This window comes from Dermacentor andersoni, chromosome 3 (assembly GCF_023375885.2).
Source record: "Dermacentor andersoni chromosome 3, qqDerAnde1_hic_scaffold, whole genome shotgun sequence".
In the NCBI taxonomy this organism is placed as follows: domain Eukaryota; kingdom Metazoa; phylum Arthropoda; class Arachnida; order Ixodida; family Ixodidae; genus Dermacentor; species Dermacentor andersoni.
The window spans coordinates 51,178,496-51,201,833 of record NC_092816.1 but is presented as its reverse complement, the minus strand read 5'-3'; the positions used below and the strand labels follow the sequence as shown (position 1 = coordinate 51,201,833).

Sequence of the window (23,338 nt, the reverse complement as noted above, 5' to 3'; positions counted from 1 at the left end):
CCGCTACTTTGGAACAGCAATGTTGTATCACCGCGGGAGAGGTTAGATGGCACTTATTGTAAACATAACAAAAGGTCCAGGCTACGTAGGTGGCAATTAGATACGCTCGAAGAGCTCTAGCAAGCATGTGTCATTGCAAGCAAACGAAATTCTCTAACGGTGTCGGTCCTTTCCAGAGGAATTGAAATAATTTGAGTGCCTGCAAATTGTCCGATGAAGACTGGCGTGTGTTTGCTCTGCTTCAGTATTTCAGAAATAATTTGTTCGCGTACTCTTGAGTAAGCTGCAGACTACACCAGGGCAAGTCTTGAGTAAGCACCATGACTCGCCCACTGCCTTAATTTCGACTGAAGTCAGAAATACGGAAATCTTCCATTTGAATGCCAGAGGCCTGAAGGTCGGTGTATCTGAGTTCCGTCAACTCGTTTTTATAAATCGCTTCCTCCTACAAATGAACTGTGAACGAAATACATCGGCTTTTCTGAGACTATCTGCATACGCGTATTTCGTCTCGCCATATTCAGTGCGCGCAGCAAAGTCATAATCTACAGTATTAATTTCGTTGTACTTGGGCTTTCGGGAAACGTTTGGGAACATTATTTTCTCACATAAATGGAATGACAGCCCACATGAAATAGCAAAATTTATAGAATGGTATATCTAATGTTGCAGTTTGTACCTCTTAAGGTACACATAAGTATGTAAAACTGTGTTACCAGTACAGCCACTGTTATTCGAAGCTATGCTGCACATACCTTCATTATTACCCAAAACGTTGCTTCCAACACGTTCACCTAGAGCCATGTGTAAGTATGCGGGAAATCACCCGCATAAATCCCACATTGAATTTCCTCTGTGAGAAAGCCTGCGGTACGCGTGAGCGCTTTGCACTGCAGCTGCGCTAGGCGCTGTGTTTGGAACTCCTACGTTACAGTATGCAGTATTGTTAAATACAAAACAAAAATATCAACATTGGCACTCTGAACAGTACACAGATTCAATCACTGCATACGCGCTTGTAGCTACCTCAATGCACGTCAATGCCAGCAACAACTGTCATCGCCAGAGACCATCTGATTGCAATGCATGTATCTGTCCACTCTCTCAGAGCACACATTCACCATCTTTGAAGGATCCCCGACTGTAAGTTGGCTTCCCTGTAGGCGCAGTGACGTCAAGCGACATTCTCGCTACTGATAACCGCTCACCAAAAGTAGATACCCTAAACAATACACCGATTGCGCAACCCCCGTCTCCCCTGTCGCGCCAACAATAGCCTGAATCTGTAGCTATTCATGGAATTACAAAAGAACATCGATCATTCGCTCTTGGCTATCAAGCAGCTGGCACTGCTATTACTGGACCAGTGATACCGAGACCACGCGCATACCGATGGCTTGAGTTCTACTACCACCTCAGCAGATGCTTTTGTGATTCCAGCGAAACTCGTAAACAATACAGGGTGTTTCCCTCAACTTGGGTCAAACTATAAAAATGTGCAAAGGCTACGTAGCTGGACCGAACAAAGGTAATGTTGTTTGCCGTCGCTTGCAGATACTCAGATAATTTCTTCCATGCCGTATAATTAGATAATTAGTCATAATTAATTATTTATCAACTTCTCAATTAGTATAATTAAATGAAAAGTGTGAATGAGAACCTTGCAGAGCAACATGAAGAACTCCCGATACCACTTTCTGTTCCTCAATATGTGCTACAAAAGAAGTGTTTTTCCAAGCGTGAAAAAATTAAATGTCAATAAAACGCGAAAAAAAAAATGCGGAGCAGGCTTAAGCTCCACCTTTAAGAGTGGAACGCGATAACATTCAAAGATCCCTGACCGCTTTGCACGCTTCCCTACAACTGCAGCTTACCTGACCGTAATGTTTACCGGGAAACGCTAGCGGCCAACGCTATGCTATGCACGAAGGTAAGCTTTCTGGCTGAAACGTGACCTTTTGTGTGGGTGGATCTCCTGTTATTTTCCCGCACTTTTAATATTACAGTCTGGGAAGAACTAACATAAAGTATATATGCGCTGTCGGTGTTTTTCTTTTTTTTTTTCATTACATTTATGTGTGGGCGGCCGTTCTTAAAATTCCGAGGAATAACTTCGTAAAGAGTGAAAGACAAGGTATGAGAAACTTTGGTGATAGAAGGTTGGTGCAGAATTCGGTTCGGAATGATTTTTGCCGAAGAATACGGTCGACGCTGGACACGGGACGCGGGCACCCGATTTTGTGCGACATTTTGCCTCTAACGTTATCGCCTTAATAGGCTGCGGCTTCTGGGGTTCTGATGATGATGATGATGATAATGACGACGACGACGACGATTATTATTATTATTATTATTATTATTATTATTATTATTATTATTATTATTATTATTATTATTATTATTATGACGTGGATGATCCCCTAATCGAGCTCTGATTTTCGCAATCCTCTTCTATGAAAATAAAGTGCGACGCTTCTATAAAGCAGAAATGCCGGATCATTGTTGGGCACTTGTCGCAAATGGTTGCTTATCGACTGCGAGAAAACGTAATAAGGCTCTCTTTGGCACGCACTTTATTGAAAGCAGAGGATCCAGCGACCTCGAATTTGGGTGGGTCCCCAATTTCAAGTTGGCCAAACCCTAAATTTCAGTCGGGCCACCCCTAAATTTAAGTTAGACTAGTCCCAAATTTGAAGTTGGCCCGCCCTCAAATTCAAGTTGGCCAAACCCGTAATTTATTTATTTATTTATTTATTTATTTATTTATTTATTTATTTATTTATTTATTTTTTATTTATTTATTTATTTCATGTACCCTCAGGGCCATTGGCATTGGAGAGGGGAGTGATTACAGGCATACAAAACAAGAAAGAATAGGAAATGTGATACAAGGAATAGGAGTATTGCAATAAAATGTTAACAGGTGTGTCTACTCATACAATATTAGCTAAGGCGTTTTGAAAAGCTGGTAATCTTTGATGGTGGCTATCATTGAGGGAAGTTGATTCCACTGTGCTGCTGTACGAGGTATAACTGACTGAAAGAAAGCGTTAGTTCTACAAAATGGGACACCGACCTTGTAGGCACGATCTAATCGCGATGATAGGTGACGTGGGGGAGGCATTAATTCGCTACGCATGTGTGGATGATGAAACATCTTATGGCCGGACAGGCCGCCATTGGAATATGAACCTGGCAACGTTTAACGCTAGAACGTTATCTAGTGAGGCGAGTCTAGCAGTGCTATTGGAGGAATTAGAGGGCAGTAAATGGGATATAATAGGGCTCAGTGAAGTTAGGAGGCCAAAAGAAGCATATACAGTGCTAAAAAGCGGGCACGTCCTGCGCTACCGGGGCTTAGCAGAGAGACGAGAACTAGGAGTCGGATTCCTGATTAATAAGAACATAGCTGGTAACATACAGGAATTCTATAGCATTAACGAGAGGGTGGCATGTCTTGTTGTGAAACTTAATAAGCGGTACAAAATGAAGGCTGTACAGGTCTACGCCCCTACATCTAGTCATGATGACCAGGAAGTCGAAAGCTTCTATGAAGACGTGGAATCGGCGATGGGTAAAGTCAAAACAAAATACAGTATACTGATGGGCGATTTCAATGCCAGGGTAGGCAAGAAGCAGGCCGGAGACAAGTCAGTGGGGGAATATGGCATAGGCTCTAGGAATAGCAGAGGAGAGTTATTAGTAGAGTTTGCAGAACAGAATAATATGCGGATAATGAATACGTTTTTCCGCAAGCGGGTTGGCCGAAAGTGGATATGGAGGAGCCCGAATGGTGAGACTAGAAATGAAATCGACTTCATACTCTGCGCGAACCCTGGCATCATACAAGATGTAGACGTGCTCGGCAAGGTGCGCTGCAGTGACCATAGGATGGTAAGAACTTGAATTAGCCTTGACTTGAGGAGGGAACGGAAGAAACTGGTACATAAGAAACCAATCAATGAGTTAGCGGTAAGAGGGAAACTAGAGGAATTCCGGATCAAGCTACAGAACAGGTATTCGGCTTTAACCCAGGAAGAGGACCATAGTGTTGAAGCAATGAACGACAATATTATGGGCATCATTAAGGAGTGCGCAATAGAAGTCGATGGTAACACCGTTAAACAGGAAACCAGTAAGCTATCGCAGGAGACGAAAGATCTGATCAAGAAACGCCAATGTATGAAAGCCTCTAACCCTACAGCTAGAATAGAACTGGCAGAACTTTCTAAGTTATTCAACAAGCGTAAGACAGCGGACATAAGGACCTATAATATGGATAGAATTGAACAGGCTCTCAGGAACGGAGGAAGCCTAAAAGCAGTGAAGAAGAAACTAGGAATAGGCTAGAATCAGATGTGTGCGTTAAGAGACAAAGCCGGCAATATCGTTACTAATATGGATGAGATAGTTCAAGTGGCTGAAGAGTTTTATAGAGATTTGTACAGTACCAGTAACAGCCACAACGATAAGGTGAGAGAGAATTGGCTAGAGGAACTTGAAACCCCACAAGTAACACCGGAAGAGGTAAAGAACGCCTTGGGAGCTATGCAAAGGGGGAAGGCAGCTGGGGAGGATCAAGTAACAGCAGATTTGTTGAAGGATGGTGGGAACACTGTCCTAGAAAGATTGGCCGCCCTATATACACAATGCCTCATGACCTCGAACGTACCGGAATCTTGGAAGAACGCTAACATAATCCGAATCCATAAGAAAAGGGACGCCAAAGACTTGAAAAATTATAGACCGATCAGCTTACTGTCCGTTGCCTACAAAGTATTTACTAAGGTAATCGCAAACAGAATCAGGAATACCTTACATTTCTGTCAACCAAAGGACCAGGCAGGATTCCGTAAAGGCTACTAATAGACCATATTCACACTATCGATCAGGTGATAGAGAAATGTGCGGAATATAACCAACCCTTATATATAGCCTTCACTGATTACGAAAAAGCATTTGATTCAGTCGAAACCTCAGCAGTCATGAAGGCACTACGGAATCAGGGTGTAGATGAGCCATATGTAAAGATACTGGAAGATATCTATAGCGGTTCCACAGCCACCGTAATCCTCCACAAAGAAAGCAACAAAATCCCAATAAAGAAAGGCGTCAGACAGGGAGATACGATATCTCCAATGCTATTCACAGCATGTTTACAGGAGGTATTCAGAGACCTGGAGTGGGAAGAATTGGGGATAAAAGTTGATGCAGAATACCTTAGCAACTTGCGATTCGCTGATGATATTGCCTTGCTTAGAAACTCAGGAGACCAATTGCAATGCATGCTCACTGAACTGGAGAGGCAAAGCAGAAGGGTGGGTCTGAAAATTAATCTACAGAAAACTAAAGTAATGTTTAACAGTCTCGGAAGAGAACAGCAGTTTACGATAGGTGGCGAGGCACTGGAAGTGGTAAGGGAATACATCTACTTAGGGCAGGTAGTGACCACGAATCCGGATCATGAGACTGAAATAACCAGAAGAATAAGAATGGGCTGGGGTGCGTTTGGCAGGCATTCTCAAATCATGAACAGCAGGTTGCCACTATCCCTCAAGAGGAAAGTGTATAACAGCTGTGTCTTACCAGTACTCACCTACGGGGCAGAAACCTGGAGGCTTACGAAAAGGGTTCTGCTGAAATTGAGGACGACGCAACGAGCTATGGAAAGAAGAATGATAGGTGTAACGTTAAGGGATAAGAAAAGAGCAGATTGGGTGAGGGAACAAACGCGGGTAAATGACATCTTAGTTGAAATCAAGAAAAAGAAATGGGCATGGGCCGGACATGTAATGAGGAGGGAAGATAACCGATGGTCATTAAGGGTTACGGACTGGATTCCAAGGGAAGGGAAGCGTAGTAGGGGGCGGCAGAAAGTTAGGTGGGCGGATGACATTAAGACGTTTGCAGGGACAACATGGCCAAAATTAGTACATGACCGGGGTAGTTGGAGAAGTATGGGAGAGGCCTTTGCCCTGCAGTGGGCGTAACTAGGCTGATGATGATGATGATGATGATGATGAGATACGAAACGCTTTGTGACGTGAGGCTAGGGATGGTAGATTAAGGCTTGATGTCATTGAAGATATGCTAGCGGTCCTGTTATAGTTAGAAAGAATGAAGCGAACCGAGTTATTTTGGGCTATTTCTAGTGAATGCATTAGGTTTTCATGATGAGGGCCCCAGATGGATGCGGCGTACTCTAGTTTCGGACGTATTAACGTTTTGTACAACAGTGCAGGTTGGCAACCCCGAAATTTAAGATAGCCCACCCCCAAATTTCAGGTTGGCTCATCCCCAAATTTAAGCTAGCCCACCCCTAAATTTAGGCTGGTCCATCCCCAAATTTGAAGTTGGCCCACACCGACTAAGGCTTCCTCATGCATATTCTATGGAGCCCCATGTACCCTTATGTGTATGCATAAATCTGATAACATGGATATCCCGTCAGATCAATTTTGTTTCTTTTTCGTTTAAATTATGCCTTATTGCTTATAAAGTTAGTATTCATCTACATTTACACTATTATAACAATTAAATCTCTTAACATCGCACATTACGCATTTGTTTGCAGATACAAGACCCTATACTATCGCGTTGAAAGCAGATTTTGCGCGAGTATTCGCTAAATAATGCTTACGCATTAAAAGGGGTGACGTTGTACTTGTTGGTGTTTGCGCGACACTTGTTTCTGGTGGATTTGTGTTTACGCCGTTATTTTCATTGCCTTGGAACTCAACGCAAGTTTGTTTGTGACAAGACAATGGTAATGGCAAAGTTCACTCGATGAGTGCCTGAAGTAGTGCTCCGTTTTCTAGCTTCAAAGCATTGTCGAATGCGTTCTAGCTCACATCTAGTTTTTGGCGTGCGGCGCTGGTCGCAGTGTCACGTGGGTGCATCACGTGGGCGCAGCCGCACTGAACACGCTTTGCCTAAGTTTGAAATATAAAACTTTCAGTGCAGTCCAATACACAATTTTTGTGGCCACCCTTAAAGGTAACGGAAACCCTAACAACTGCCAGCTATATGGGAAGATCATATGTGTTAGCGCCGGGGTAATCATATCAAGCACGAAGATAATGGGTCGGACTTGCAGATCATAGGCCACGGCGTAGTTACTATTCTTGAAGGACAAAAACACGGTAAACAGATGGGTAAACAGTGACGGTAAACAGATGGGCACATTCTCGTGCTCGCGAAGGCATAAATTCCATGCCACAAGTATTATGTGCACTGTTAGCGACTAGGGCAATAAACATTGTTAAAAATATCGGCTAGTGTATGCGGCCAGCGAATATGTCGCTATCTGCTTTAATCTCTGTGAGGCCAGTGTTCGCTTCAGAATAGCACTTCAGTGAAGAATTTACCCTTTCCGGATAAGTTCCGACTTTCCATATCTTTCATGATTATACACGTTTTCAAAGTGTCGATATTGATATTTCCAATAACGGCTATTTCTTTTATTACGATGTTTCTTAAACGCTTCTATTTCAGAGGGTTCAGAATAGCGTTTGCCTGAGCTCGTTGGTTGCACATAGCACAATTGGTTTCCAGCAGAACGTTCTGACACGGAAAGAAAGAGTCGACGACACACGCTGGACTAGAAACAGAATGTTTATTATTGATTTTCTAGACTTCCTATAGCACAAGACAGCCAATGCTTCTTTTTTGTCCGACTCCTTATGTTTAAATATCGTCTTTGCCCAAGTAGCCCTTTTCTTTTTCTGTTAGTAGTATTGATAGTGTACTGATGCAAGATTTCCCGCTTTTCTCGATCGCCATAGATTCTAAAATTCCGCGCGTCAGCTTGTCTTTACTTTTTTCTAAAAACTTTGATGTCGTGCAATTAAACGTTGCAATGGTGCTGGCGATAATGAGAAGCGAGATGCCCAGCGGAGATAACTTCCAAAGATGCTTCATGCCCTTTTGTCCTGTCATTGGCACACCTGCCTGATTGTCCTATATTGTCGGCCAGATGATAAGGGTATATCATATACCACACCTGTTTTGCAGGTAGTGTGCTCCTTCCTTCGTGAAATCTTGCATCAGTGCACCATCAATACTGCTAACAGAAAAAGAAAAGGGCTATTTGCGCAAGGACGATATTTCAACCTAACGAGTCCGATAATCGGCGTGACACGAGAAAGAAGCATTGGCTGTGTTGTGCTATAGCAAGTGTATGAAATCAATACTAAACATACAATTGCTAGTCCAGCGTGTGTCGTTGACTTTTCCTGTCCGTGTCAGGACGTTCTGCCGGAAACCAATCGTGCTACATCTGAGGTGCTCTTTTGTCCAAAGGAAACTTTGAAACAGCACGCTTTTATCGCGGATAGCTTTCAAGCATTCCCAAGTAAGCTACGACACTCTAGCCTGGCGGGAACAGGTATTTGTGAGGGAAGTATCACTTACCTTGAAGGTTGCTTCATTTCCTCTATTAGTAGCTCATACGCGCGAGCAGCGTTATCACTGCCGCAGATGGAGCACCAGTCTGTAGCTAAATAGAGAGAGAGAGAGAACGGCAAAGGAAGGACAGGGAGGTTAACCAAAGATTATCTCCGGTTGGCTACCCTGTACTGGGGGTAGCCTGTAGATAAAGAATTGAACAAGGAGAGCTTCAGTGTTGCCTGGTTCATGTTACGGCATGCGACAGAACTTTGATTTTCGGTTTTCAAGCTTGGTTTGTTCAAGCTTTCTGTTATTCATATACGCAAATGCTCACTAATATATGATATGATAACTCCTGAGCGGACTATCTGATTTTCAGAGTTTGCACGGTCTATGTTCACTTGGGTCCGAGCGTCGGTAATTCTTTTTGAGGCAAAAGTTATGCATGTATTCATAAGGAAGGAAGGAAGGAAAAAGTGGAGAAGGAAGGCAGGGAGGTTAACCAGTTTAGCCTAACCGGTTTGCTGCCCTACACATGGGAGCGGGATGGGGGGGGATGAAAGATGTATTCATAGCTCATAATGTACTCAAGAGGCTCATAAGCTAATTTTCCACCAGCTGTTAAATTTAGTATAACGTACCTGAAAGCCTCATTTAAATGTTTAAAATAATACCGAGTCGTGCAAGTTAGCCGTATTATCGTGGTCCTGGTGTTAACAGCGCAAAACGTAGATGGGAGACGACACGAGAAGACGACACCGCAGCGCTTGTGGTTGTGGTCTTCTCGTTTCGTGTCCCTTCTACGTTTTGCACTGTTTACACAAGGATGGAAAACCAAGGAGTCCAAGCAGCTATTCAGGTGGTCGTTTCCGCTCGCGGCTCAAGGTGGTTCAGTACAGAAAGTAAAGTGCAAGGAACTAACCAGTGATGTATATCTGTCGCAGGGCACGATGGTTCATCCAGTCACCATTGGAATACTGTGGATTCTAACCTGCCTGGCACTTGGTAAGCGTTTTCTCTTACCTTCCCCCCCCCCCCCCCGTCTTTTCCTTTCATTGTGTGCTTCCAAAAATGCCTGAATTGAAAACCTTTTGATTTAATTGACGCGCTTATTCTTCAGCGCGCTAAGCAAGGGAGGCAGCGGGAGGTTCTTCAATCGGCGGAGATACTTAATTGGGTTGTGGCTGTGCGTCTTTGTTAGTGTGTCATCTGTTTCACTGACAGAAAAAAAAAAGAGGAAGTTCGGTTTAGACACACAAAGGGCTCCTCATGCGTGCGCTATGCAGACACTCTCTCGCAAATTGTTTTCCACGCATATTTCCAGTTACCTTTCATTATTGGTTTCTTTCTTTCCTACTGTTTGAGGCCATCTTAGGCTTTAAGTGTAGTGTTTTATCGCCATGTACTTTCATGAGGCTCAGAGTGATTGTGGCTGACTTTGCGCGTGTACAGCGATCCACCAAGGTGGATTGCTCTACTCTAATTGTAAGTCAGTGTACTGTTAGCGCTCCTAAGCCTCGTTCTATTATTTCGCTCATTTGTAGTAGTTCTCTTTTAACCTTTTAGCGCTGCGGCCTTCTCCAGTGAACGCGAATAACTTGACCTCTCTCCCGTTCTTTCCTTTTCACTACCTCAGCGTCCTCCCCACTAGTGGGATGGATGAGCAGGTTACTCTTCCGGTAAACCTTTTCAGACGCCGTCTGGTATATGCAGAGAAAAAAGAAATTCACGTTAAGCAACCGAAGTACGCCTCAGCAAAACTAATCACGTCAGCGGGAAACACGAAACTAGCATTGTTCATTTTTTTACTGGCGTGTACACAATTGTGTACAAAGCGTCATGGTCGTCGCAAAATTAAGTAATGCGTCTCATGCGCGGGAACTGTAAACGCAGTTGTGGTCTTTTGTTATGTAGAACGGCGCACATCCATGCAGCCATCTAATCTACGGTTAGACAGCTCTGAGTTGGCTCTGCATCTGGCAGGATTGCGAGCTTCTCGCCGTGCTCTTTTTCTTCTTCTCTTCTTTGTTTACTTATTCTTGGAAATTATGTTCGCCAGGGCAGACAGTCAATCTCTGGTGAAGCGATTTGCCTAACTTCGGTGGGATTAAAAAAAGAGTGTTTGAAGTTAAAAAGCAAAATAAATAAAGTAACAATGCATACGTTTTCTGGAAAGCTTTCGGCAAGTTGTGGATGCGTACTTGTTTTAAAGCCCGAGATTTCTTGGCTTTTTCGCACGTTTTCGCGGTCCGAGGTTAGACTTTCACCGTCGATTCAAAAGCGACGAAGCATAGGGCGCGTACGCTCGCACATACGAGCTGAAAGCCCAGGAGACAGCAAGAGCCATTGGGAACCTGGACTGAGGGCGCCTCCCTGCACAAGCAGAAAGGCACCTGCTTGTCCTTCAATAAATGTTTTTTCCTCCTTCTCCTCCTCCTCCTCCCGAAAGAAACTTTATTCATCGTAGGCAGAAGTGAAATGACAATAGCAATGATGTTTATTTGCATCAGTACATGACGCGAGAGGCATGCAGAAGAAGCTGCTGCATGGACAGCTTGACGAAGCCGCAGGCCCCCGCATTGGCGTTTGCGCGGCGTTAGCAAACACAAAGGCAGTACATCATTGTTTACAAATGCCATTTACACAAAATTGAGCATTGCGAACCATGCGAAGCAAATGAAGGAAAAAGATGTACTCTCAACAGGGCATAGTAAAAAACACCTCTCATACTTTCCGTTCTTGTTACCCCTGCGTATTGAAAGAACCAACAGCTGTACCCCTAATCTTTCCCTCTGCATTAAAACCAACGCCACTCGCTCAAAATGATCGAGCGGCCGTCTCAGGACTAAACACTGATGTCCAATATTTTGCTTAAAACATCGACTTCTCTCACCCTACTCTACGCATCAGTTTATTATTGTTATAATTATCCGCCTCCTCCTCCTCCTCCATTGAGGGTTGGGGTGGGTGGAGTATGACCGTTAGGAAAAGCTATTGCTGCCATGACGAAGAAAAATTCCTGCGTTGAAACATTGGCACCAGCAGAATTCCTTGTGCAATCACTGTAGATCACTTCAAATCTCCACTTTCTTGTGAACTTGTGTCGCGTTCAGATAAGAACGTACGCTTCAGTGTTTATCGCCATGACATCCAGCGCCATGTGAACGATGTTTCGGCGCTCTCATAAAACAGCAGACTTTTCAGCTTTCGGTGTGCTGCGTTCATTCTTAGGTAAGTGTATTGAGCTAGTGGAGCAAACTAAAAACTGATTTTGCGCATGTTCATCTTTGGTTCCGAAAAGCACTGTGACTGTTGCAGCATCATGCAATAAGAAAGTTAATGCTAAATTCCAATAGCAGATTCAAAGCACATCCGGAGCGAAATTTGCTGCCCTCTTTGGACCGATTCATATAAATCATGGCAGATAAAGTGGAGATATAGAACCGACATCACCCCACGGAGCAGCCAGAACCACTCCGTTGGATTTGGCCAATTCGGTCGGAAGTCCAAGTGACGTAGTTCTTCCAGCGGTCGTTGACTAGGATCGTTCATGTAGCAGAACGGCATCAGATACCAGAGGCCTGCGCTTCATTTTCTGCTGCAGCGATAGATAATAACTCTGAGCACAATTCTCTTCGGAATTGACAAAGTGACGACTGCAAAAGGGATCCCTCGAGTTCTATAAGTAAAAAATCGGACTCCGACGACAACGATTTTTATGCTTAATAACGTGCTCTTTAAGGTTCATTCACACTAGGCCAACGCGACACCGATTTCGGTCTGCCACCTGTCGGCGATAGCGGTTTTTCCTTCGTGTCGGCGCCTCTGTCACACTGTACCGACGCTGACAATCTGCTCATGGTCGGCGGAGAGCTCGGCGTCGGTACAGTGTGACAGAGGTGCCGACACGAAGGGAAAAAAAACGCTGTCACCGAATAGGCAGCCCGAAATCGGTGTCGGATGAGTGGCCCGTTACGATATCTTGCGTTTGTCGAACCAACATACTGAATGTAGTGTGCCTCCCAGGAAAGGTATTCCAGCCTGGCTCAGTTAAAAAAGATAACAAAGCTTACTCATTAGCTCAGACGTTCTCGGAGTTCGCATTTGCGTTTTCAATAACCGAAACAACTAATATCCCGCGAGGGACGATTCATAATGCCACGAGGGTGTGGCCAGGAGCTGGCGTAGCGGGCCATCTAATAAGTCAGGATTGCCGAACATCCCAAAGAGCTGTCGTCTCAGAAAACAGACGAAGAGTACCGGTACCTTTGTAAAAGCATTTGTGCTTGCTCCTGCTGGAAAGCGAGTTTGCGAAACGTACATTTGAAGCTCGACGCTGTTTGCCAAAGCTTACGGGCCGCCCTGGATCTGCCATTGTAATCTAGACTCCTCTGCTCAGCATGATAACATGTCGTAGCCGTGATCTAATGTATGCACGTACGCTGTCGACTATAACAAAAAATAATGTGCTATAATTTTTCTAGGCCAAGGAACAACAAAACCCAAGAGTGACGTGTGCGATGACGAAGAATGCAAGGAACTTGGTAAAGTGCATTTCCTTGTTTTATTAGTAGAAGTATCCATACCCATTGCTCACAATAACATACTTTTAGTCCGGGGTAGCCGCAGCGCTGCACATCATTACGTTTAGTGCTTATCAAAATGAATGGAACGATCTCTTTCATAGTAATTAAATGATGTTCTTATTAGCAAGTGCGCCCCTCAGCGTTTCTTCGAAAGCCCAGTTTAATTATTTAGTAAAATCTTTTCTGAATGGTTGTGGCATAGGTAACGAAATACCACGGAATATCACGAATGTTCCAGTCAGATACAAAGTTGGTGCAAAGTGGCTCGATTCTCCATTACAAGGATAAGAAGGCAGTGAGGTAGCGTAAGTGCAAAACAGGGTTATGTTTACATAAAGCTAATTTACAACCTCAAGAAGACAATCTTGTGCCAAGAACTTGCGGCGAGCTCGACGGGCAACAAAAAAAAAAAAGGGGGGGGGGGGGTATTTGGTAAGCGTCCACCTAGTAGACTGTCGATTTCGGCCGCTGCTGATTGGATGCGGCTGTGCGAGAAATGAGGAGACGAGCGGCCCTAGCCAATCAGCAGCGGCCGAAATGGACCGTCCACTAGGTGGACTCTTACAGAATATCCCCCCCCCCCCCTTCAGGGCGCTATTAACACGGAACTTATAGGCGAGACTTTGCAAATTCTTTATGACACCTGCAGTCTCATGAAACAGCAATCAACCGATGGCCCCCATTTCGAAGAGCGATTTGTTACATACAACCTCTATAACCTTAAGACTTCATAGTCTGTCTCAAGTTTTCCGCTCCTCAATCCACAGTGTACGCTCACACATATATCGCGACTCTCGTCAAGAACTAAGGCAACATAAGTCAACATTCTAACAACTGTCAACCTAGGGATTGATGATCGAGATAGACAGATCAGACAGACTGCATTAGGTCATGGACGATAAGATGTATTAGCCACCCGTTGAATTTTCACATTAAAAAAATAAATTATTAAATTATGGGGTTTTACGTGCCAAAACCCCTTCCTGATTATGAGGCACGCCGTAGTGGAGGACTCCGGAAATTTCGACCACCAGGGGTTCTTTAACGTGCACCTAAATCTAAGCACACGGGTGTTTTCGCATTTCGCCCCCATCGAAATGCGGCCGCCGTGGCCGGGATTCGATCCCGCGACCTCGTGCTCAGCAGCCCAACACCATAGCCACTGAGCAACCACGGCGGGGCATTTTCACATTAGGAAGACGCCCATCCAAGCATTCATTTTCGTATCCGCCTATATGGGAGTTCAAGGTGGTGGAATTGAAACAGAAAGAAAAAAGTCCATATTCACAGCGTATCTGGCATGATTCCACCTAACGAAACTGCCGTACTTAACTGCTACCTTTGACCCTGTAACAATACAGAACAAAAAGAAGTATGCGACGATTGTTTGCGCAAGAATAGCTCATTCTGGCGGCGTCTACCGTCTAAGAAAGCAAACCATACAACAGCCAAGCAACTACCTGAACGTGTCAGCTCTCAAATAATTAAGCAAGCGAGTAAACCAGCAACAACGCACAAGACAACCAGAAGGACATCAGAACTAGTCGGTCACGCCAACCAAAGGAGAAATACGCAGATAGTCAGGCCCCATGCTCACAAAAATTTTCTAACTAAAGGCGTTTCCTGATTGACTATAGCTCAGGACATCCCGCCACTCACAATAGCAGTGTTAGTGATAAGAGTATCATAGCCGCGGCGGGGACCAATCACTGAAGTTTTTGTGCATGCATGTACAAATGAGTGGAGAGAGCAGCGTGCGCGCCCGTTGGCAAAACATGCAAGTAGTAAATAAGATTGATGAAAAGAAACGCGCTCATTCGGTTAATCTGGCTGTCATACATAGAGGCAAAGTTACGAGCCCGAGAGGCCAAGAGAGGAGGAGATAAAGGAAATAGCGCTAAACTGACAGGCCATAACGCTCTGTCATGTATGTTTTTGCGCGCCCGTTGCCTTCCTCTCGCAGTAAATTCTGTGTCATCTGTCTGACGTCTGTCCATATGCGTTAAACAAGGTAGCGTCCCTCTCCTGAAGACGTCACTATTGGCGCCACAGTGCAGAAGCGAACGAGCTAAGAAATGAAATTGTGAGACGCTGCAAGCTCCAACAACAGGGTAACAAAATGTGCTCGGCTCGCAACATGCTCCCTTTCGGTATGGGCTCCTTGCGGCAGTCTGATACTGAGCAGGCAGAATTACTTTTTCCTTTGGAGATACTCTTGAGCCTTCCTAGTGTGTCTCTCCTCCATTTACCCGTTTCGTGCGTAATCAGCTGCACTACAGTTTGAAGCTCAACAAAAGCTACACCAGCTGAACAAGACCTCTGTGTGTCGTGGCAAAGTAGAAGCGAATGTTGAGGAGTTCATCCAACTCAATTCCGGAGTTGATCTTACTGAATTCATCTTCCTCAGCCTACTCGATTCCACCCCCATCTGAATGGCAGGAATTCAAATGGGGGACGGAATTCAGAAAACGTTTGCGTACCGTTCATCGGGTGCATGTTAAAGAATCGCAGGTGGTCGAAATTAATCAGGAGTCCCCCGCTAAGGCGTGGCTCATAATGAGCTCGTGGTTTTGGCCCGTAATGCTCCAAAAGCTATGTTACTCTTTTTCTGAATTTATTCATGTTACATTCTGCGTTTTGCAGCTGTATAATTAAATAAGAATACTAAGCATTAAAGCAAGAAAAAAACACATGAAATATACGCTATTATCAAACAGTTTTGCAGATAAAAGCACAAATGGGAAATTCGACGCCTTGCGATGATTTTTACGAGTACGTATGCGGCAACTGGAATGGCAGTAGAGAACTGAAATCAAAGGACTTAAAGGTCAAAGCAGTAGCAGACCTTATACGTAAGTATTCCTATCGAGCTTTCTATTAATATCAATGATCCCTAATTCTATTATCTTCACCGTGTGGTCATAATTAATAGCGTTTTCAAGCGGCAATGAACAGATAACATCGTAAGAAGCCAACAAACAATGATACCAATGACAACATCGGGGAAATTACTTGTACTTGCTAATTGAATTAAATAAATAAAGAATTAATGAAAATGAAAGTGGAGGAAGAAAGAACTTACCGCAGGCGGAGGACGATCCCACGTCTTCGCATTACGCGTACGATGCTCCACCAATTGAGCTATCGCGGCGCAGTTTTCCCATCCACTTTCTTGTGTACTTATGTTTTACTACCAGAACTAACCCTGGGTGTGTTAGCCAGCGCCACACTGTTCGATTTCACACCTTCAAGTACACTTTAGCGAATTGTTGTAATCTTGTAATTGCCACCATTCCTAATTTCAAGCACCTCGTTTGCTAACTTATTTCAAATACATTACGAAATTCGATGACGAACACTCAGTAAAATGGGTGTCACACGACACTTAATACTTAATTTGTGATATATATATAATCCACCCACAATACATGAATGATATGCATAATATTCTAAATACATGTCCAACGTTCATATACAAAGAATAACAATAAACGATAATAACAAACGAACCAAGCAGTACAGTGCGTTAGAGACCTTGACAAAAAAAAAGCACATCATCAAGCATTGAACTTGCAGTGAAGCGCAGACTCCAAATAGAAAAAAAAAAAAAACACATCAGCCAGTGTGAAATTACAACGCGTTGCCAAGACGATGCATAATAATAGTTTCCTTTACTTTTAGCTGCTGAAAGTTTCCCGTGAAAGTAAAAATTACCCCTCTCTTACCCAAAACTTTTTCGCGCCATGTCTTGCGGAATCCAACTGAATTTTTTACATTCATGATGTGCCTAACTTGAATCCTATTATCCGTCTTTTAAGGAGTGCAATAGTCTACGCATACATGCGTTTCTCTTCTTCACTGGTGTGTTGTATAGCGGATTTTCTAAATATTGGTTGAACATTTATAACGTTTATATTTTGTCCTATTCAAGTTTAATAATTAAGAAATGAGAACACATGTACTCTTATATAAATGCGCCAGCATGCGGCAGACGCATTGCATGTAGCACACATAAATACGCAGGTGCACAAAGGTCTCAACAAAGGTGTTGTAGAATTATATGAGCAGAAAGGGAGTGCGTTTTGCTGTTAACTCACTAAGATTTAATTAGTAAGACTTTGGTAAGTAATCACGGCGCCCCCATTGGCCGCGCAAATTTCGCTTATCTCTCTAAGCTTATATGAAATTAAAAAGCATTGAGCTATGTGAAAGCAGTCTTTATAGCAATGCGTTTGAGAGAAAACAATAGATGCTTGTTGCGCATTTAAACGCTAGATATAAAGTGCGATCTGTACTCAGCAGGTAAATGTTTCTCGACTCTTCATTTCACAGACATCATCATCTATTCCAACCTTTTGCCGACACTTTTTTGTCTACATTACAGGGCTTTTGGATGCCGCCTCTAAACCGACTGAAGAGCCATTGAATGCAACGGGGAAATTGATTAATGCCTACAAATCGTGTACGACACCAGGTGAGGGCAACCAACATAGGAAAAATGTTTTCCATACTGTCTCTCTGGACACCATCACATAACGGGTCGTACATTACGCAAAAGTGGAATAAAGTCAACGGGACATATTAATGTCATTGTGTGTAAAGGACTTGAAGGCCACGAAAGAGGAGTTTTCAAACTGTCGAAAGGAACTTCGTTTTAGACCACGTGATTGGCGTTCTTAATTTCTCGTTTTTTCTTATTTTTAATGCGTTGTTCAATCCATAGACCCCAGAATGAGTTATGAGATAAATACTATAAGTTAATAAAAGGCAGGGATCAGAAATGAAAATGAAAGATGTGTAATATGCACATCGCAAGAGAGCTACTTATAAGTTGTGCCTTTTTCTATTGCAATGACATAATTTTCAGAAGAACAAGCAAAGCTTGCTGAAGCGGTGAAGAGTGTCCTTGACACATTCGGCTTCAGAGGTTGGCCACTTCTATACGAGAACCATGCCTCGGAAGACAAAGACTACAAGGAGATACTGAAAGAAATAGGCCCGCGTCCCCTGTTTAACTATTTTGTATCTGACGAAAGATCAATCCCCATCATAACGGTAAGAAAAGATCCCCTTTAATGTTTCGAGTGAAGTTTCTTCTGAGCACAAGTAATACTTTCCGATATTTCCAGAAGTAACATTCCTCCCCTCTATGTTTACAGATGACTAAACCGAAAGAATTTTTTGTGTCTTCTGGATATGACAACTATGGGACTTTGCTTTCCTCTCGAAACGATGAAAGCCCGACTAGTACATATAACTACGATAACTACGACACTTACGAGACACAAGCAGAAGAAGCGTATGAATCCTTCATAGTGGAAGCAATAAAACTGCTGAACAGCACTTTCCCGCAGGCAAACATACCTGAAACCGCAAAGAGCATCATCCAATTTGAGAAGGAACTCTCTAAAGTAAGTGCCTACGTCAAACTGTGCGTGCCGAGCACAGAATACATAAAATTATATTTGAGTAACGACACCCTGCTATGATGCGAGACGTATTTCTGCAATAAGTCCATGCTCTTATCGATTACTTCAGAAAATGCGGTTCCGCAAATTTCTTTGAATATGCCGAGAACGAGTTGTTCTTGGTGTGATTTAAGTTTGTCGCACGTTCGACTGAACTAGGCTGCATCGTCAAGTCGAAAGAATACACCAGCTGACTCGTGAGCCACTGTCATAATTGTGGCGAGATGCGGCGTGATAGGCACGAATAACAACCCTTAAGAAATGATACGTAATATCCCCACATGATCAAATCCTGACTTCGGATAAATGCTATATTACACAATTTTGCGAATCATTTTCTTGTCATCGTGACCCATAGCGATAGCCAGTCCAGTAGCTTAGATAAATACGTAAAAGGGCAGCGCTGAAATTGACGATACGTGTATCTATTAGAACGTAATGGGTCAAATCTGTCAATTCTGTTCATAATTTTCTTATCTATGGATTCAATGTAATTGCGTCTATATACATAATTCCGAAGAACAATATACTTAATGTTAATCCCCTTGGTCAGCAGTAGGTACGATTCAGCATAGTAATCAGTGCGACAATGCAGTTTTGAAGTCCTGGTATATCCGAACCCTTGGCTACATACAATTTTTTGATCGGGCTGTATACAACCAAAACGAGCTCTTACGTCTGCAATTTTGCCCGAAAAGAAATGCCGAGATGCTTTTATATTCAGTAAATGGGCTGCATTGAAAGACAGCTAGAAAGAGCGATGTACTTCAGGGGGTCAACTACGCAGGACTTTATGTAGGACGTATTCCAACCGCGAAAGTTTCGAAACACAGTATTGAAAAACTCACTTTTTGGTGGTTGTGCAAAATAAGAATTTACGTGTGAGCGCGCGGTCATGTTTTGCTTTATCGATTGGTCCTAACGGTACCGTACCTGTACCCGATTCGTGTAATGGCCTTCTAAAACGTGTGTTAGTACGAAATAAAAAAATAATCATGTCAATTTTGTTGGAGCACAGCATTGCTATGGGGTTTGCAGAGAAAAGTGTCATTGCCTTGCGTTCTGCACTTCTCTAATACATGTCTTAGTCGCATAACTAATTTTATAATCAAAAACTAAATCTAACACACACAGCCCACCGCTTGCAAGATTTGTATTTGCAGAGCGGTAATGCGAAAGGTCTGACATCGGTTTGTCAGTATGAGGCAGATATATCTGGACCGTATGTATCACGCATTCGCTGTATGTTAGGTATATCCCATAAATGCTATACGAAGTTAGTTAAATTCTGATAGCTTCTTCAGCTACTGCCTGCACCAGTCTCCTTGATAAACAAAGCTCACGTGTCTTTACCTAAACGCGCCGGAAGTGTTTTCAGAGGTAAACTCAGTTACAAGTTATATGCAAGATTAATGAACAGCCAAGAAAACATCGCATGTGAGCGACACTTTGGAACGATTTTCTTTCGATCGAGTCGACGATGTAACAGAATACAAAAAATACAGAACGGATCAGGTATTGCCTAAGTAGACTGCAATTCAAATCACACGCGTTATCATATCAAGACGCCGATCACCGGGGTATATAGATTTACGTAAAGGAGGAAAGAAAAGAAGAGGTGCAAGAAGGCAGATAGGTTAACCAGATTAATTGTCCGGTTGGCGTAGAGCTTACAAACTCAACCAATGAAATTGCTGCTAGGCACAAAATTGGATCGACGCAGAACAGCCATTTTCGTAGGCGTAGCGAAACCCCATTGTGCTTTATTTAGGACTTCTTTCACCAAGCGACAAAAAGCTACGTTTATATGTAGGAAAAAAGGAAAGAATACCAAGTAGAATAAAAATGCCTGTTAGTGCGATGTTAAAAAGTAAATGCATCTGCCACAATGCTTGCTTTATACAATCGCATATTTTCTGGGTCGCTTGTCTGTATACCTGAACGATGTGGAGCGCATGCGCACAGGAAAACATGCTGTAGAATACCGTTAGTGATGCAACAAAAGTAGGGCACTTGCAAATACGAGCACGTCAAAATTACACCGTTCTCCTAAAAAGCAATGGGACACCTAAGCCGCAAACGCTGTTTAAAAATCCGCGGAAATTGATTCCCGCAGATGGGGGCCTGTGATCAGTGCAGAGAGACATGGGTTCAGCCGACAACCACAATACTTCTAAAAAGAAGTGGTTCTTGTGGGGAAAGGAGGAAAGGCTGGCACTATCTTCTGCAACCCATGTGGGAGCACGGCTCTGCGCCAGCAGGGTGGCGGAGATGGGAGTAAAGGAGAAAGGGGGTAGGGGGGAGAAAGGTAGAGGGTCGTCCTAGCATCATCAGAGCAGCCAGGCCGGGAGGGCCCAGTGGGTTCGACCGGAGGAGTAGGCTGGTGATAGACTGTATAGGAGGTGGGCCAGCAGAAGCGAAGTAGTGGCGGATGAGGAAGCCCGAGGTGGCGGGATGGCCGTTAGGTTATCCGTCTTTGTAGAAATTTCCTATAGTCTCGTCGAGGTACTCGACGACACCTAGGAAGGCTGGTAGCTGATTACGACAGCGGAAGAGGATATCTTCCTGTCGTGAACATGGGAGCCCCAGGTGGTGGAACTCTTGCAGAAGTCGGCCCCGGTGCTGCAGGGGAGCAGGGCAGGCCAGCAGAAGGTGGTCCAGAGTCTCTGGTTCACCGCAGGAGGCACAGGCTGGCGAGGTGGCTTTCACAAGGCGGTGCCGGCGGGCTGCCGTCCATTCTTCTATTCCCAGGAGCGCTTCTAGCCTACCCCCCCCCCCCATAACCCCCCCCAAAAAAAAAAGAAAACGAGCAAAACTTTTTTTTTTTTTGGACGCTTCAGCAGCCAAAAAGTTGCACACTCAGGCATGAGTTTTCTCAACTGTTTCTTTTTTATTGAAATCAAAATAAAATAAAAACAGATGTACTCACCTAATAATGGTGACGGCTACCCCTTTTCGCATAGAAGAAACAACAGTATAAAAATATATACAGTAAGCAAATGAAAAGAAACCCCGTCATAGGGCGAGGAACCCACAGTATGCAATGCTGTACACCCACGAACATACAAATGTAAAAGGCAAATGCAAGTCCCACCACAGTGACTTTGTAACAGTCACAAACACACACAAGTGACCCGGATGTAGATTGTGATGAGAATGTAAACAGATGAGAATACACAGAATACAAAACAGTATAGAACGTAATATACAAGGGCTAATAATTCTCATATGGTCCTTTGCTGGACCATATTCTTCGCCGCCTAAGCGGCTGAGTTGCATCTGCGAGCTCCGCCGCCCACACGACCATGGTTGTGAATAAGCGTTCTCTTGGCTGTGACAGTTATCCGTTTATGCCCCCGAAACTTTTCCGGCAGTCGTGTTGGGACTAATACGTCCAAACTTTGCCATCTGATTATTTTCCGCCAAAATAACTAAGTAAATAAATAAATAAATAAATAAATAAATAAATAAGTAAATAAATAAATAAATAAATAAATAAATAAATAAATGTGTTCTTCGAGTGATAACTATCATCTTCAAAATTTAAACACAAAGGAATAGCAAAAATGCAGTGTTTTCCAGGAAGTCTATGCTTGGTAGCCCTCCAACGAATGCATTACTTACGCTAAGATCCAAATTTAAGTTAATAAAGCTTCTTTGATGAAGAATACCAATTCATTATAAGATACAACATAATGAGGTGTGCCAGAATAATATACAAACCTGAGTTTCCCCTTTTTTTCCTTTATTTTTCAGTACGCTTCTCAAGCCAAGAGTGAAACGAGACAGACGAACCTTTCGGAATTCAGCCAGACTTTAGGTGATAGTGTAAGTTGACTTTCCTTTACCGCTCGCCTCTCTGCAAAAGCCGCCTTCCTACACTTACTGACAATTTTTATTTTGTCGAGTAATAATATCATATTGCTAGTGGCATTGATGTTGCAGCAGACGCGGTTAGCCTGGTATACATGGCCGGCAATTATTCTATCTGAGCATCTCTTACACTGTTAGCATGGGTGTTTCCCTAAACATTCCTCAATTTGGTGCCTCGTATAGGAAGGCAATTAACAGGCATTGAACTCTTTTCCTTTTTGTTCCATGGCCTAAAGAAAACACTTCGTCTTGAAATCTCACGTGTGGAAGACTCCTCTTCGCTCATCCAGTCAGATGGCCTGTAATGTTCAGTCTGACATGCCTCGGCCTCGGAGTCCTTCCTGAGCTGGTGCGAAACTTATTAGCTAATCCGTAGCGCCCAGTGAAGGTGCGCTCTTAACGTTGTGTGTCAGCAAGTGTTGGTGGAGCCTGGGAAACACGCAGAAAGTTGTCTGACGTTTCATAGCGAGAAAGACGTTCCCCAAACGTGTCTGTGGGCTCACCTGTGTGGCGTTACTTTCCGTGTGTGGCAATGTAGCGTGTTACGCTGTACCCTGTACCCTTCAGAATAAAGCCGTCTCTTTCTCAACTGCGCCTTGGATCTGTACGACAGATGAAGCCGACAAATGTTTGTGTTCGTGCCCAGAGATACAAATGCAGATAGCGCCTGTGTAAATGAGCGCTTTAACTATCAATCGACCACATTTTTCGCCTGAGCAGCGCTGACAATGACGAAGTTAAAACCGAAGGGATATAGGACGCTTTCTTGTGGAATGCAGAAGAGTCGTTTCGCCCGTCTCACCATTTTTCCGAAATTAACCCGGACACAGCGTCCTCCGAGAAATTCAGGCATGATTAGTAAAGTATTTCCCGAGAAGGCTGTCGCTTTCAGTTCATTGATGACTCTTGAACAAAGCAATGCCACGCTGCGTTTTGGCAACCTCCATGAAGACGGCAAGTGTCGAGAGGCCATCGACTCCGTAGTACTCGACATGGCCAGTCCTGAGTGTTAAACTTTTGACG

The 23,338-nt window shown here is 43.7% G+C and overlaps 1 protein-coding gene across 1 annotated transcript; it reads left to right on the top strand.

Annotated features, from left to right (window-relative positions):
* Window positions 1-1,785: 1,785 nt before the first annotated feature.
* LOC129388059 (neprilysin-1-like) lies at window positions 1,786-22,279 on the top strand. Its single transcript, XM_072286828.1, has 8 exons — window positions 1,786-1,930; window positions 9,333-9,393; window positions 12,873-12,932; window positions 15,692-15,826; window positions 17,359-17,448; window positions 17,842-18,029; window positions 18,134-18,385; window positions 22,199-22,279. The coding sequence occupies exons 1-8, from the start codon at window positions 1,916-1,918 to the stop codon at window positions 22,277-22,279; spliced, it is 882 nt and encodes a 293-aa protein (XP_072142929.1). The 5' UTR covers window positions 1,786-1,915.
* The last annotated feature ends 1,059 nt before the right edge of the window (window positions 22,280-23,338 follow it).